This window comes from Cetorhinus maximus, chromosome 24, assembly GCF_964194155.1.
Source record: "Cetorhinus maximus chromosome 24, sCetMax3.hap1.1, whole genome shotgun sequence".
Taxonomy (NCBI): Eukaryota; Metazoa; Chordata; class Chondrichthyes; order Lamniformes; family Cetorhinidae; genus Cetorhinus; species Cetorhinus maximus.
Genome location: NC_135902.1, coordinates 53,339,479 through 53,352,656, shown reverse-complemented (window position 1 = coordinate 53,352,656; position 13,178 = coordinate 53,339,479). Strand labels below are relative to the sequence as shown.

General features: G+C 47.5%; 1 protein-coding gene across 1 annotated transcript in view; it reads right to left on the bottom strand.

Moving 5' to 3' along the window:
* LOC144699545 (ran GTPase-activating protein 1-like) overlaps positions 1 to 12,299 on the bottom strand; it is a 460,486-nt gene extending 448,187 nt beyond the window's left edge. The window contains exon 1 of the mRNA XM_078570590.1: positions 12,194 to 12,299. Coding sequence (XP_078426716.1) covers positions 12,194 to 12,299 — 106 coding nt within the window. The remainder of the gene's footprint in view (positions 1 to 12,193) is intronic.
* Positions 12,300 to 13,178: the final 879 nt, after the last annotated feature.

The following is a 13,178-nucleotide window of genomic DNA, read 5'->3' as shown; positions in this document are numbered from 1 at the left end:
TTATGGGGTATGTGGAACATTCCTTGTTCCAGTCCTACTCTGGCCCCCTCCCACAACTCTTTCTCCGGTACATCGATGATTACTTCGGTGCGGCTTCATGCTCTCGTCGGGACCTGGAAAAATTTATTAATTTTGCTTCCAATCTCCACCCCTCCATCATTTTCACATGGTCCATCTCTGACACTTCCCTTCCCCTTCTTGACCTCTCCTCTCAATTTCTGATGATAGACTGTCCACCAATATCCATTACAAGCCTACCGACTCCCACAGCTACCTCGACTACAGCTCCTCACACCCCGCTTCCTGTAAGGACTCCATCCCATTCTCTCAGTTCCTTCGCCTCCGTCGCATCTGTTCTGATGATGCTACCTTCAAAAACAGTTCCTCTGACATGTCCTCCTCCTTCCTTAACCGAGGTTTTCCACCCACGGTCGTTGACAGGGCCCTCAACCGTGTCCGGCCCATCTCCCGTGCATCCGCCCTCACGCCTTCTCCTCCCTCCCAGAAACATGATAGGGTCCCCCTTGTCCTCACTTATCACCCCACCAGCCTCCGCATTCAAAGGATCATCCTCTGCCATTTCCGCCAACTCCAGCATGATGCCACCACCAAACACATCTTCCCTTCACCCCCCCCTGGCGGCATTCCGTAGGGATCGTTCCCTCCAGGACACCCTGGTCTACTCCTCCATCACCCCTCTACTCCTCAACCCCCACCTATGGCACCTCCCCATGCCCACACAGAAGATGCAACACCTGCCCCTTCACTTCCTCTCTCCTCACCGTCCAAGGGCCCAAACACTCCTTTCAAGTGAAGCAGCATTTCACTTGCATTTCCCCTAACTTAGTCTACTGCATTCGTTGCTCCCAATGCAGTCTCCTCTACATTGGAGACCAAACGCAAACTGGGCGACCGCTTTGCAGAACACCTGCAGTCTGTCCGCAAGAAAGACCCAAACCTCCCTGTCGCTTGCCATTTTAACACGCCACCCTGCTCTCTTGCCCACATGTCTGTCCTTGGCTTGCTGCATTGTTCCAGTGAAGCCCAACGCAAACTGGAGGAACAGCACCTCATCTTCCGACTAGGCACTTTACAGCCTTCCGGGCTGAATATTGAATTCAACAACTTTAGATCTTAAACTCCCTCCCCCATCCCCACCCCCCTTCCCGTTTCTTCCCCCTCCCTTTTGTTTTTTCCAATAATTTATATAGATTTTTCTTTTCCCACCTATTTCCATTATTTTTAAATCTATAACTGTAATACCCTGTCAGTCTTTCCACCCCATCCCCGCTAGAGCTGTACCTTGAGTGTCCTGCCATCCATCCTTAATTAGCACATTCTCTTAGGTAATATCACCACCTTTAACACCTCCCTGTTCCTTTTGTCTGTGACATCTTTTGATTATCTGCTCCTATCACTGCTTGCTTGTCCCCCCACCCCCCACCACCCCCCCACCCACCCAACCTTAAACCAGCTTATATTTCACCCCTCTCCTAACTTTACTCAGTTCTGCCGAAGGGTCATGAGGGCTCGAAACGTCAACTCTTTTCTTCTCCGCCGATGCTGCCAGACCTGCTGAGTTTTTCCAGGTAATTTCTGTTTTTGTTTTGTATAAAATCCTGGTTGGACTGCAGCTAGAGTATTGTGTACAATTCTAGTCACCGCATTATAGGAAGGATGTGATCACACGGTAGATGGCACGGGAGAGAATGTGTCAATTTCTTTTTTTAAATGGTAGATGTGTTCTTGGGTTCAGCAGCACTAGTCATTCTCTCAGGTGGTTATCCACACCTTTTTGCTCACCTAGTTACAGGATAGCATCATCCAAAAGAACTCTTACTAAATTCACCCTTACTGAAACTTCCTCTATATTAAACACAGAAACAAAGAAAATAGGAGCAGGAGCAGATCATTTGGCCCGTTGAGCTTGCTCTGCCATTCAATATGATCACGGCTGATCCCCTATCTCAACGTCATACTCCCGCATTCTCCCCATACCCCTTGATGTCTTTAGAGTCTAGCAATCTATTTCTTTCTTAAATATATTCAGTGACTTGGCCTCCACAGCCTCTGTGGTATCAAATTCCACAGGTTCACCACCCTCTGAGTGAAGACGTTTCTCCTCATCTCAGTCCTAAATGGTCTACCCCCGTATCCTGAGACTGTGACCCCTTGTTCTCCACCACCCCCACCCCCCAGCCAGAGGAAACATCATCCCTGCATCCAGTCTGTCCAGCCCTGTCAGAATTTTATACGTTTCAATGAGATCCCCTTTCATTCTTCTAAACTCCAATGAATACAGGGCCTAGTCGGCCCAATCTCTCCTCATACAACAATCCTGCCATCCCAGGAATCAGTCTGGTGAACCTTTGCTGCACTCCCTCTATGGCAAGTATATCCCTTCTTAGGTAAGGAGACCAAAACTGCACACAATACTCCAGGTGTGGTCTCACCAAGACCCTGTACAGCTGCAGTAAGACATCCTTGCTCCTGTATGCAAATCCTCTCGCAATGAAGGCCAATACACCATTTGCCGCCTTAGCTGTTTGCTGCACTGCATGTTTGCTTTCAGTGATTGGTGTACAAGGACACTCAGGTCTTTTTGTACGTCAACATTTTCCAATCTATCACCATTTAAACAATACTCTGCCATTCTGTTTTTTCTACCGGGGGATAACTTCACACTTATACTGCATCAGCCATGTATTTGCCCACACACACAACCTGTCTAAATCGCCTTGAAGCCTCTTAACACCCTCATCGCTCACATTCCCACCAAGCTTCGTGTCATCAGCAAACTTGGAAATATTGCATTTGGTTCCCTCATCCAAATCATTGATGTATATTGTGAATAGCTGAGGCCCAAGTGCAGATCCCTGTGGTACCCCACTAGTCACCGCCTGCCACTCTGAAAAGGACCCATTTACTCCTACTCTCTGTTTCCTGTCTGCTATTCAATTCTCGATCCAAGCCAATATATTACCCCCAATCCCATATGCTTCAATGTTACATGCTAACCTCTTAAGTGGGACTTTATCAAAAACTTTCTGAAAATTAAAATACGCCATATCCACTGGTTATCCCTCATCTATTCTGCTAATTACGACCTCAAAAAACTCCAGTAGGTTTGTCAAACATGATCTCCCTCTCATAAATCCATGCTGACTTTGTCTAACCCCATTGATATTTTCGAAGTATCCTGTTATCCTTGATAATAGACCCTAGCATTTTTTTCTACTACTGAGATTAGGCCTAACTGGTCTGTAATGAGCTGTTTCTCCCTCCCTCCCTCCTTTATTTAAATAGTGGGGTTACATTTGCCACCCTCCAATCTGCCAGGACTGTTCCAGAATCTACAGAATTTTGGAAGATGACAACCAACACATCCACTTTTTCCATGGCCACTTCCTTTAGTACCATGAGGTGTAGATTGCTGGGCCCTGGAGGTTTAATCGGCTTTCAGTCTCATTAATTTCTCCAGCATTATTGTTTTAGTCATACTAATTTCCTTCAATTACTCCTTCTCACTAGGCCCTTGGTCCTCTTGTATTTCTGGGGAGTTATTTGCGTCTTCCTCCGTGAAGACAGAACTAAAGTAGTTGGTAAATTGTTCTGCCATTTCCTTGTTCTCTATTATAAATTCTCCGGTTTCAAAAACAAATTCTCAAATTATAAATGTTAACCATACGTTTAGTTACCATAACCTCAGACCAGCTGGATTCCATTGATCAGGTTAGTACAGAACTATTCAGCATTACAAGTTGAGCAACCAGAGGTTTCCGACAGTCTACATGGCTGTCCACTTCCACCACCACCTCCTGCACCCCACCCCACCCACCCCCAACACAGCGCAAACTGAATAAAACATCTTAAATAATCCGGTATCACGGTTGCACTCCTGTGAGACAATGAGCCACCTCTAATAATACCATCATTTGGCATTAATTCACATATTCAAACATCTCATAGAATGGTTACAGCACAGGAGGTGGCTATTCGGGCCATCATCTCCATGCTGGCTCTCTGCAAGAGCAACTCACCTAGTCCCACTCCCCTGCAATTCCCTGTAGCCCTGCAATTTTTTTTTTCTTTTCAGATAACGATCCAGTTCTCTTCTGAAGGCCTCAATTGAATAATTCTCAAGCAGCACATTCCAGAGCTTAACCACTCGCTACGTAAAAGTTTTCCAAGAAATTATTAAAGATGACCTTGCCTTGCCTTTGGAATGATTAACTGACTAACACTTAAAATCACTGTTGTGTCGGCCCCTAAACAATTTGAGACTTAAGGAAAAATCTAATAGGCAAACAAGCTAGCTCAAGCTGTTGACTTTTCTATATGATGCAATCTTGGGAATTAATCCTTTTATGCTGATTCTAGCGTTTCAAGAATACAAGTTCAAAAAAAAACTCAACATAGGCAAAAAAATTAATTTTGCCCTAAAAATAGTCTTTGGCACAACACAAAATGAAATTAGAGCTAGACTACAAGGGGCTAATAGACTCCTTTTCAACTCATGTTTATTACAGTAACAGGAGCAACAGGAGTTTTGGATGAAAGTGTCAGGTTTGTCTCGAGATGGACAAAAGCAAGGGGATGCTCCATGTGGATGCTGCTTCTCCCATTTTCCAGGAGTTTGGTTGGATTCCTTTGCCTAAATAAAATAACTCAGCAGCCAGAGCTTGTGACTTGGGTCAATGTGGTTCTTTTTTCAAAAGGTTTATTATGGACAGTTTCCATTATAAATATGGACAAAATAACTTATAATGGAAATAGAGTAAAATAATGACAGAATGTCTGACTTCAAAACACAGGCTGAATTAAAACAGCCTTGCTCCAATTAACTCCCCAGTTAATCTTACTTCACTTGAAGATACCTCTTGGACTCGACACTTCATGAACCATAATAGATCATTGAAGGTGACAGGACAGGTGGGGAGAGCAATTAATAAAGCATATAGTATCCTGGGCTTTATGCATAGAGTACAAGGGCAAGGAGGTTATGTTGAATTTATATAAGACGCTCATTAGACCTCAGCTGGGCATTATAGGAAGGATGTTAACATATTGGAGAGAGCAGAAGAGGTTTAAAAGAATGATTCCAGGCTTGAGAAACTTCAGTTACGAAGATAGATTGGAGAGGTTGGGACTGTTCTCCCTGGAGAGGAGAAGGCTAAGAGGAGATTTGATAGAGATGTTCAAAATCATGAGAGGGCTGGGCAGAGTGGATAGGGAGAAGCCGTTCCAGCCTGTAAAAGGATCAAGAACGAGAGGGCACAGATTTAAAGTGATTTGCAAAAGAAGTAAATGTGACGTTAGAAAAAACGTTTTCACACAACAAGTGGTTTGGGGCTGGAATACACTGCCTGGAAGTGTGGTGGAGGGAGGTTCAATCGAGGCATTCAAGAGAGCCTTAGATGGTTATTTGAATAGAAACAACGTGCAGGGGTGCAGTGAAAAGGCAGGACAATGGCACTGGGTCATAATGCTCATTTGGAGAGTTGGTGCAGACACGATGGGCCGAATGGCCTCCTTCTGTGCCGTTAAAATTCAGTGATTCTGTGATAACATGCAAGGTCAGTTTAAATTACTATAAGACAGAATACAAATGATGGTCAACAACATCCTGGGGGCTATCGTTGACCAGAAACTGAACTGGACTAGCCATATAAATACTATGACTACAAAAGCAGTTCAGAGGCTGGGGATTCTGCAGTGAGTAACTCACATCCCGACTCCCCAAAGCCTGTCCACCATCTACAAGGCACAAGTCAGGAGTGTGATGGAATACTCCCCACTTGTCTGGATAAGTGCAGCTCCAACAACACTCATGAATTCGACACCATTCAGGGCAAAGCAGCCCACTTGATTGGCACCCTGTCCACCACCTTCAACATTTGCTCTCTCTACCACCAATGCAAAGTGGTAGCAGTGTGCACCATCTACAAGATGCACTGCAGCAACTCACCAAGGCTCCTTAGACAGCACCTTCCAAACCCATCACCTCTACCACCTAGAAGGACAAGGGCAGCAGATACATGGGAACACCACCATCTGAAAGTTCCCCTCCAAGCCACACACCATCCTGACTTGGAAATATAACACCGTTCCTTCACTGTCACTGGGTCAAGATCTTGGAACTCCCTCCCTAACAGAACTGTGGGTATACCTACTCCACATGGACTGCAGCGGTTGAAGATGATGACACACCACCAACTTCTTAAGGGTAGAAAATGTTGACCTTGCCAGCAATGCCCACATGCTGTGAAAGGATTATAAAAGAACTTGTGGCAATTTTGGGCAAGCTGCTTCATTTCCAAACAAAAACCAAAATGCAGGAATAAATAAAACTAAAATCACTGGGAATCTTTCATAAGATCCACAAACGCTATAAATACTCAGTAGGTCAACAGCATCAGTGGAAACAACAGAGAAGGCAATGTTTCAGGTGTTGCAGTCTGAAGTCTTCTCTTGAAGTTGACTGACCAGCTAAACACTTCAGCACTCTCCGTCATCAATCTTTTCAACCAAAAAAATTGGTTCCTGTTTTAGACTATGACATGTGTGCAGGATGGAGTAAAGGAACAACGTCTTTCAGTACTGCACTTGCCTGAGCTGGCCAGGCAACAGGTGGTTGCATCAGAGCATCTTTTCATTCAGTCTAATGCATTTCTAGATGTGGACATCGCTTGAGGGGCTGGTGTTTATTGTCCATCCCTAGTTGCTCATTTTGAATCGTTGCAGTCTGCATCATGAAGATACTGCCACATTGATTGATTTTTTGGGCTAAATTTTCAGGTTCTGCCAGGGGTGGGAATGAAGGCTGGCAAACAAGTAGCATCAGCTCAGCTCATGCTGAAGGGTGAGGAGTCAAAACATGCTTGGGCAGTGCAGAGGGACATCTCCCTCCTGGCACTGCAGGTCCATAGCGGGGGTAAGGCTGCCAAATTCAATTGGGGGACCAGCTGAGTACAAGGAAGGCAGCAGCTGGCAATGGGGGTGAGTCTCTCAGATTTTGGGTTCAGCGATGAGGAGCAACATTCTTTGCAGGAAAGGCAGGCCTCCTACTGAGAAAGCATAGAAGAGGGACAAGGGGTAGGAAGGACTCAAAAACCATATCCTCAGCATAGTATCTACAGGCAAAGAAGGAGCTACTTTGAGATGACCACGAACCAGAGCCACAAGCACTGCAACTCTCCAGGCAGATGGTCGCAAAAATCTGAGCCCTCATTGCTGAAGACCTTGCACTCATAGATTGCTTGCCATGCCCTGCAGATAGCCATCACTGTGGCCTTGAACCTCTTTCTTTTTGCCTCCTCCCAAGGATCAGCTGCAGACCTTGTTAGCATCTTGCTACAACTACACATCACTGCATTTTGCAGATCACTGAAGCTCTGGTTGCGAGAGCAGGATAATAATTCAATTCCAGACAGACATGGCCTCACTGGGACAGGGAGCATTGTATTTCCCCTCCATTGCTGGGTTCCCCGGGTGCATGGCATCATCAGCTATACCCATATAGCCATCAAGGCACTCAGTGAACAGCCAGTAAGATCCATCAACAGGAAGGGCTTCCATTCCCTCAACCTTCAGCTGGTCTCCAACCACAACAAAAGTTTCCTACTTGTGTGTGCTCGCCTTCCTAGTGACTGCCATAACTCTTTCATCCTCCAGTGGATGCTGCAGCTCTTTATTCCACCCTTGCAAACTCCATGGATGGATTCTAGGAGACAAGGGAAATCCCTTAAAGAGATGCTATTCAACCATTGACGAGAGTGCAAGAGAGAAGCACAGGGGCAATATAACCAAAGCCATCTGCTCACTTGGGCAACAACAGAACAGGTCATCGGGCTTCTGGAGATGGGTGTTCTAGTGCCTGGACTGATCAGGTGCCATCCTGCAGTGCGTCACTACAAGGATCTCGCTCATTGTGGTGGTCTGCTGTGCTCTCCATAACGATACCCTCCAGAGAGGAATGGAACTTGAAGAGCATGAGGCTCTAGAAGCACACAACTCAGCGGAGTAAGAGAAGAAGCAAGGCAAGAAAAAGGAAGAAGATGCAGAGAAGAAACACAGGAGGCTCCCAGGCTGCATAGAGAGGTGGCCAAGGCCACTCTGGGCTTTCAGGGGCTAGTCAGGAACCATTAATGTTGGGGATTACCTGATTCAGGTTCATTTCGAGTGAGCCTCTTTGATCCAGAAGGAACGATATGTTCTGGAGCTCGCTCTGAGCTGTCGGCACTAACACTTCCTTTGAAGATGCAGCTTGAAGCAAGTAAACTCTTACCGGCATTGAAAGATGAACATCTGCCCATAGGTTTCAATGTCACCGCTGACAGACTCCTGCTTGCCTGCGCCACTTCACAACCTTTTTTTTTTGTCTTGCCATTAATAAAAGGAGGCCCTGGCATCTGGCTTCATGTGTCAATATTTACATGGTACACATAATTAATGCATACAATAGAAAACACCCTGACCCACTCAGTGCTCCGCCTGACGTGGTGGCCTCCACACTCAGCCACCTCTACGTGATGCCCCCTTTATGGCCTCAGAGGAAGCAGAGACAGCTTGCCCACATCTCTACCTGCAGCTAAGATGCACATGGTAGCCATCTTCATTGTGGAGATGCCTGTGGGGGCACCTCAAGAGGCCGCTGCACTGGTGTTATTGCCAGGGTAGCCTCCTTCACTGGGCCCTGCTGCATCGAGTCTCTCTCAATCAGAGGGGCCAACGGCACTGAAAATGATGATGACAGTGCCCATGAGAGGCGGCACACTCATCCTCAGCTTCATACTCAGCCCTTGGCAGGCACTCTGGATGGCTGGAGCGGAGGAGCAGCTGGAGCACAACTGGCATCACCTCCAAACATGCCTGTGCCATCAGCACCACTGACCTGTCAAGGCTACATTGTGCGGAATGCATCCTGTGTACATTAGTGTGCAGATTCTGCACGCACTCCAGGTGCTGCCACAGATGGCTCTCCATGAGGTTGCCCACCCTGTCAATAGAGGACCTCATGCGCAAAAAGTCCTGAGACACGGTGGTGCACACAAGCTGGATGGACTCCTCCAATCTCAGAACATAACCACACACTGCCTCAGGAATCTCTGACATGTGGGAGCACATCTGCTGCTGCTGATCTAGGTATATGACTTTATGTGACTCATGAGGCCCTGCATCTGTGCTCAGCTGAGCAGGGCTGTGTCTGTCCTCCACCTTCCAAAGGGAACTGCCACAGCTGCCTCTGGCACTTCCTCCTGCACACAAGTGCCATGCTCATCACCCAGTGCCATCCTAACTATCGGTGTAAGAGCCCACCAAGGTGTTGGCGAAGAGTGCAGGCATAACTGTGCTTCTTCTGAGCTCTGATGTGGCTGCGTTTAGCCTAGCGATGGTGAGGAAGTTGGTCTAATCGCCTTGATATCTGCACCTGTGGGAGACACAAGAGATGATGAGCGCTAGTCTTGAAGAGCAGGAGCCTGTGCCATGCTGAAGCTTACCAATGCAACTCAAACTTCAGTATGCTGTCAGAAGGGGTGGAGTACAATGCATCCCATCAACGAACGCACTGCACTTGGTGATCACCATATCCACCATTGCAGTCCAGCTCAGCTTGGCCAACTTCCTCATGGTCTGTGATGTCCATGGCTCCTCCCTCAAGGCAGTGATAACTTGTGGTTAGGACGCCCTCCACCAGTCTGGGCCCTCTCTTGGGCATTATGAGTCCATTTCTCCTACAAGGACAAAAGTGAGAGAGAGATATAAGGCATTGCTCTATGGTCAATACCAGCTGCTCTTATTCATCAGAAGCTGCATATTTCAGTGCCTGGTAGCTCCTCAACAGCACTATGGCTCTCAGCCATTCTGTGGGGTCAGTAAATGGCCTCACCACACGCTCCTCACATGTTCAGTAGCAACATGCTGAAGTTCCTTAGCTGTTGCATCTGCTGGAGGGCAAATACCCAGAGGCCTAATCTAAGGGTGGGGTTTGCACTCATCTTGCCAGAATATATCAGGTCATCGAATCTCTTCCAATAACGGATCCAGTTTCTGTGCACCAAATTCTGTTTGCTGACTTTTCCAGCTATCTCCATCTGGGCTTACTTGGTGAGTATGGGTAGCCTCCTCCTGCTGTCCTCAGGAAGAGGACCTCCCTCCTCTTCCTCATGGACTGTGGAGGACCTCTAAGTCCACCACTGAGAATAGATGGGTTGCTTTGCCATGGGTGTGCTTTGCCACTCTCAGTTCCACCTCCATTTCTGACCCCACCATAGCTGCTAATTGGCCACTAAGCTCATCTCCAGGTCAACTAAGGGGGCATTGTGAAAATCCAGGCTGGTTCCTGTTTCTGCACATTGCCTCCCCACCCCCACACCCCCAGCCCCCACCCCTGGGGCAGGTTCAGGGCCCAGAAACGGTCCTGACTTCCGTTTCCCACCCCAGGAAGGAAAACCCTGCATTAAAGTATTTGATACAACTGAGTGGATGTACTAGGTAACTTCAGAGGATGGTTAAGAATCAACCACATTGATGTGGGACTGGAGTCACATAAAAGCCAAGCTGGGTAAGGACGGAGGGCTTCCTTCCCTAAAGGACACTAATGAACTAGGTGGGGTGTTATGACAATCCAATAGCTTCATGGGCTTTTTAGCTGTAATCAGCTTTTTATTTCCAGTTTTTTGGAGAAAAAAAAGTGAATTCAAATTCTCAAATAGCCCACTGTTTGACTGCAAACTCAAATTCTCTGGATTACTTGCCCAGTCAAATATAATGATTGCACCAGTCACGAAATAAATCTCTCCTTCGCTATAGTACTCAGCTGAAAGAGTGGGAGCTGTCCAGCAGCACCAAGCTGCTGAAACAACTTTAACTTTGAGCATGCGACATGTTCCATGGTGAAAGCAGAGCCCAGCCCCTCTCATCATTAATAATATATAAGAAAGAAAGGCACCAGGATCTACATTTAAGCAGGGAGAGAGAGAGATCAATGCACAAAGCCAGGAGCATACCTGGAGCCAACAAATCTAGCTGCTATGGATTAAAATAACTCTGCTTTTCTTTCATCTGCTAAAATATGGATGAAAGTAATTAAGAGTGAAATCCCAGGCGTTGGAAGATGGCTGCAGCATCAATAGCCACTTGGAATAAAAAAATAAATTCTTAGTTGGAGGGAGCCTGTTCCAGAAACACAAATTAGCCAGTTCAATTTGCTACAGAGCAACAACAACTTGCATTTACATAGCACCTTTGATGCAGTAAAACATTCCAAGGCACTTCACAGATGCGTTATCAAAAATTTGACACTGAACTATGTAAGGAGAGATGAGGACAATGACCAAAAACTTGATCAAAGGAGTAGGTTTTAAGGGAACATCTTAAAGGAGGAAAGAGAGATGGAGAGGTTTAGGGAAGGAATTCAAAGGGGCATTGTTTAATACTTAATAGTTAATATTTAAAGTGGGAGGTAAGTAACAGTTTATTGCAAGTTTTCCAAATCAGCAGGCATCAACAGCTCGTGGGCCAGTCAGACTGGTTCATTTAGTTCCCATATAATTTATTTCTATTAATTTGATAGAATCATTGAATAGTTACAGCACAGAGGGCGGCCATTCGACCTGTCAAGCCTATGCCAACTCTCTACAAGACCAACTCAGCTAGTCCCGTTTGTTGTAACCCTGGAATTATTTTCTCTTCAGATGTTAATCCAATTTCCTTTTGAATGCCACAATTGACCCTGCCTCCACCACACTCTTTGGCAGCACATTCCAGATCCTAACCAATTGCTGCATAAAATAAGTTTTTCCTTATGTTGTCTTTGTTTTTTTTGCCAATCACCTTAAATTTGGCGTGGGGTGGGGGTGGGGGTGTGTGTGTTGAGAGGGAGGGAATGGGGGGATTGCGGGGGGGGGCAATGAAGGGGGATGGGGAGGGGGGTAGAGGGGGGATGGGGAGGGGGGTAGAGGGGGGATGGGGAGGGGGGTAGAGGGGATGGGGAGAGGGGGGATGGGGAGAGGGGGGATGGGGAGAGGGGGGATGGGGAGAGGGGGGATGGGGAGAGGGGGGATGGGGATGGGGAGGTGGTAAAGGGGGGATGGGGAGGGGGTGGATGGGGTAGAGGGTAGAGGGAGGAGGGGTGGAGGAGAGGGGGGGAGGAGAGGGGGGGATGGGGGGAGGGTCTCTCTCTTTCGCTCACCGTCCGCCGCCGAGTCCAGCTTCAGCCGCCGCTCCCCGAATGACAGCTCCCCGCCCGCCGCCTCCAGACTCCGCTCCCACTCGGGGAACTCGCTGCCACTCGCCATGGGTCAGTCCACCCGACCCCCACTCCGGCGCTGAGGCTGAGTTGACAACTAGGCCGCGTCGCCACGGTAACCGATCCCGTCGCTCAGTGTTGCCCCCCCGCGGGCGATGCGCGGTTTCCGGTGCTCCGGGCGGTTTCCGGTGCTCCGGGCGGTTTCCGGTGCCTCAGCGGAAGGTTCCGGATGTCAGTGTCTGGCACCATTTACAACAAAAACCTGTCAACACCTGAAGGTGAAACCAGGCTCCTTAACAGACCGTTTCGGTGAAGAGCCTTGGCCAGAACCACTCTTGCCTAAAACAACTTTTGCTGACTTTTATATGTGAAATGGTCAGAAGCATCATCCTGATGAGGAATGAGTGTTGTCAGGGGTGTGAGAGCTGGTGGAGTCTCCAGCCTGTGGGAGGATTGTTCACTGGGGAATGATGGAGTTCAGAGAGACAGGTAAACATCAAACTACTGCGGAGGCTGGAAATCTGAAATAAAAACAGAAAATGCTGGAAAGACTCAGCAGGTTTGACAGATGCTTCTCCACAGACGCTGTCAGACCTGCTGAGTCTTTCCAGCATTTGCTGTTTTTACTTAGAAAGAAAGGTTTACATTTACATAGCACCTTTCATAGCCCCGGCCCATTTTATTAGCACCCCATTCAGCATTCACTTCCTCCACCACCAACGCACAGTGGCAGCAGTGTGTGTACCATCTACAAGATGCACTGCAGGAATTCACCAAGGCTCCTTAGACAGCACCTTCCAAACCCACGACCTCTACCATCTAGAAGGACAAGGGCAGCAGATGCTTGGGAACACCACCATCTTCAGGTTCCCCTTCCAAGCCACACATCATCCTGACTTGGAACTGTATCGCCGCTCCTTCACTGTCG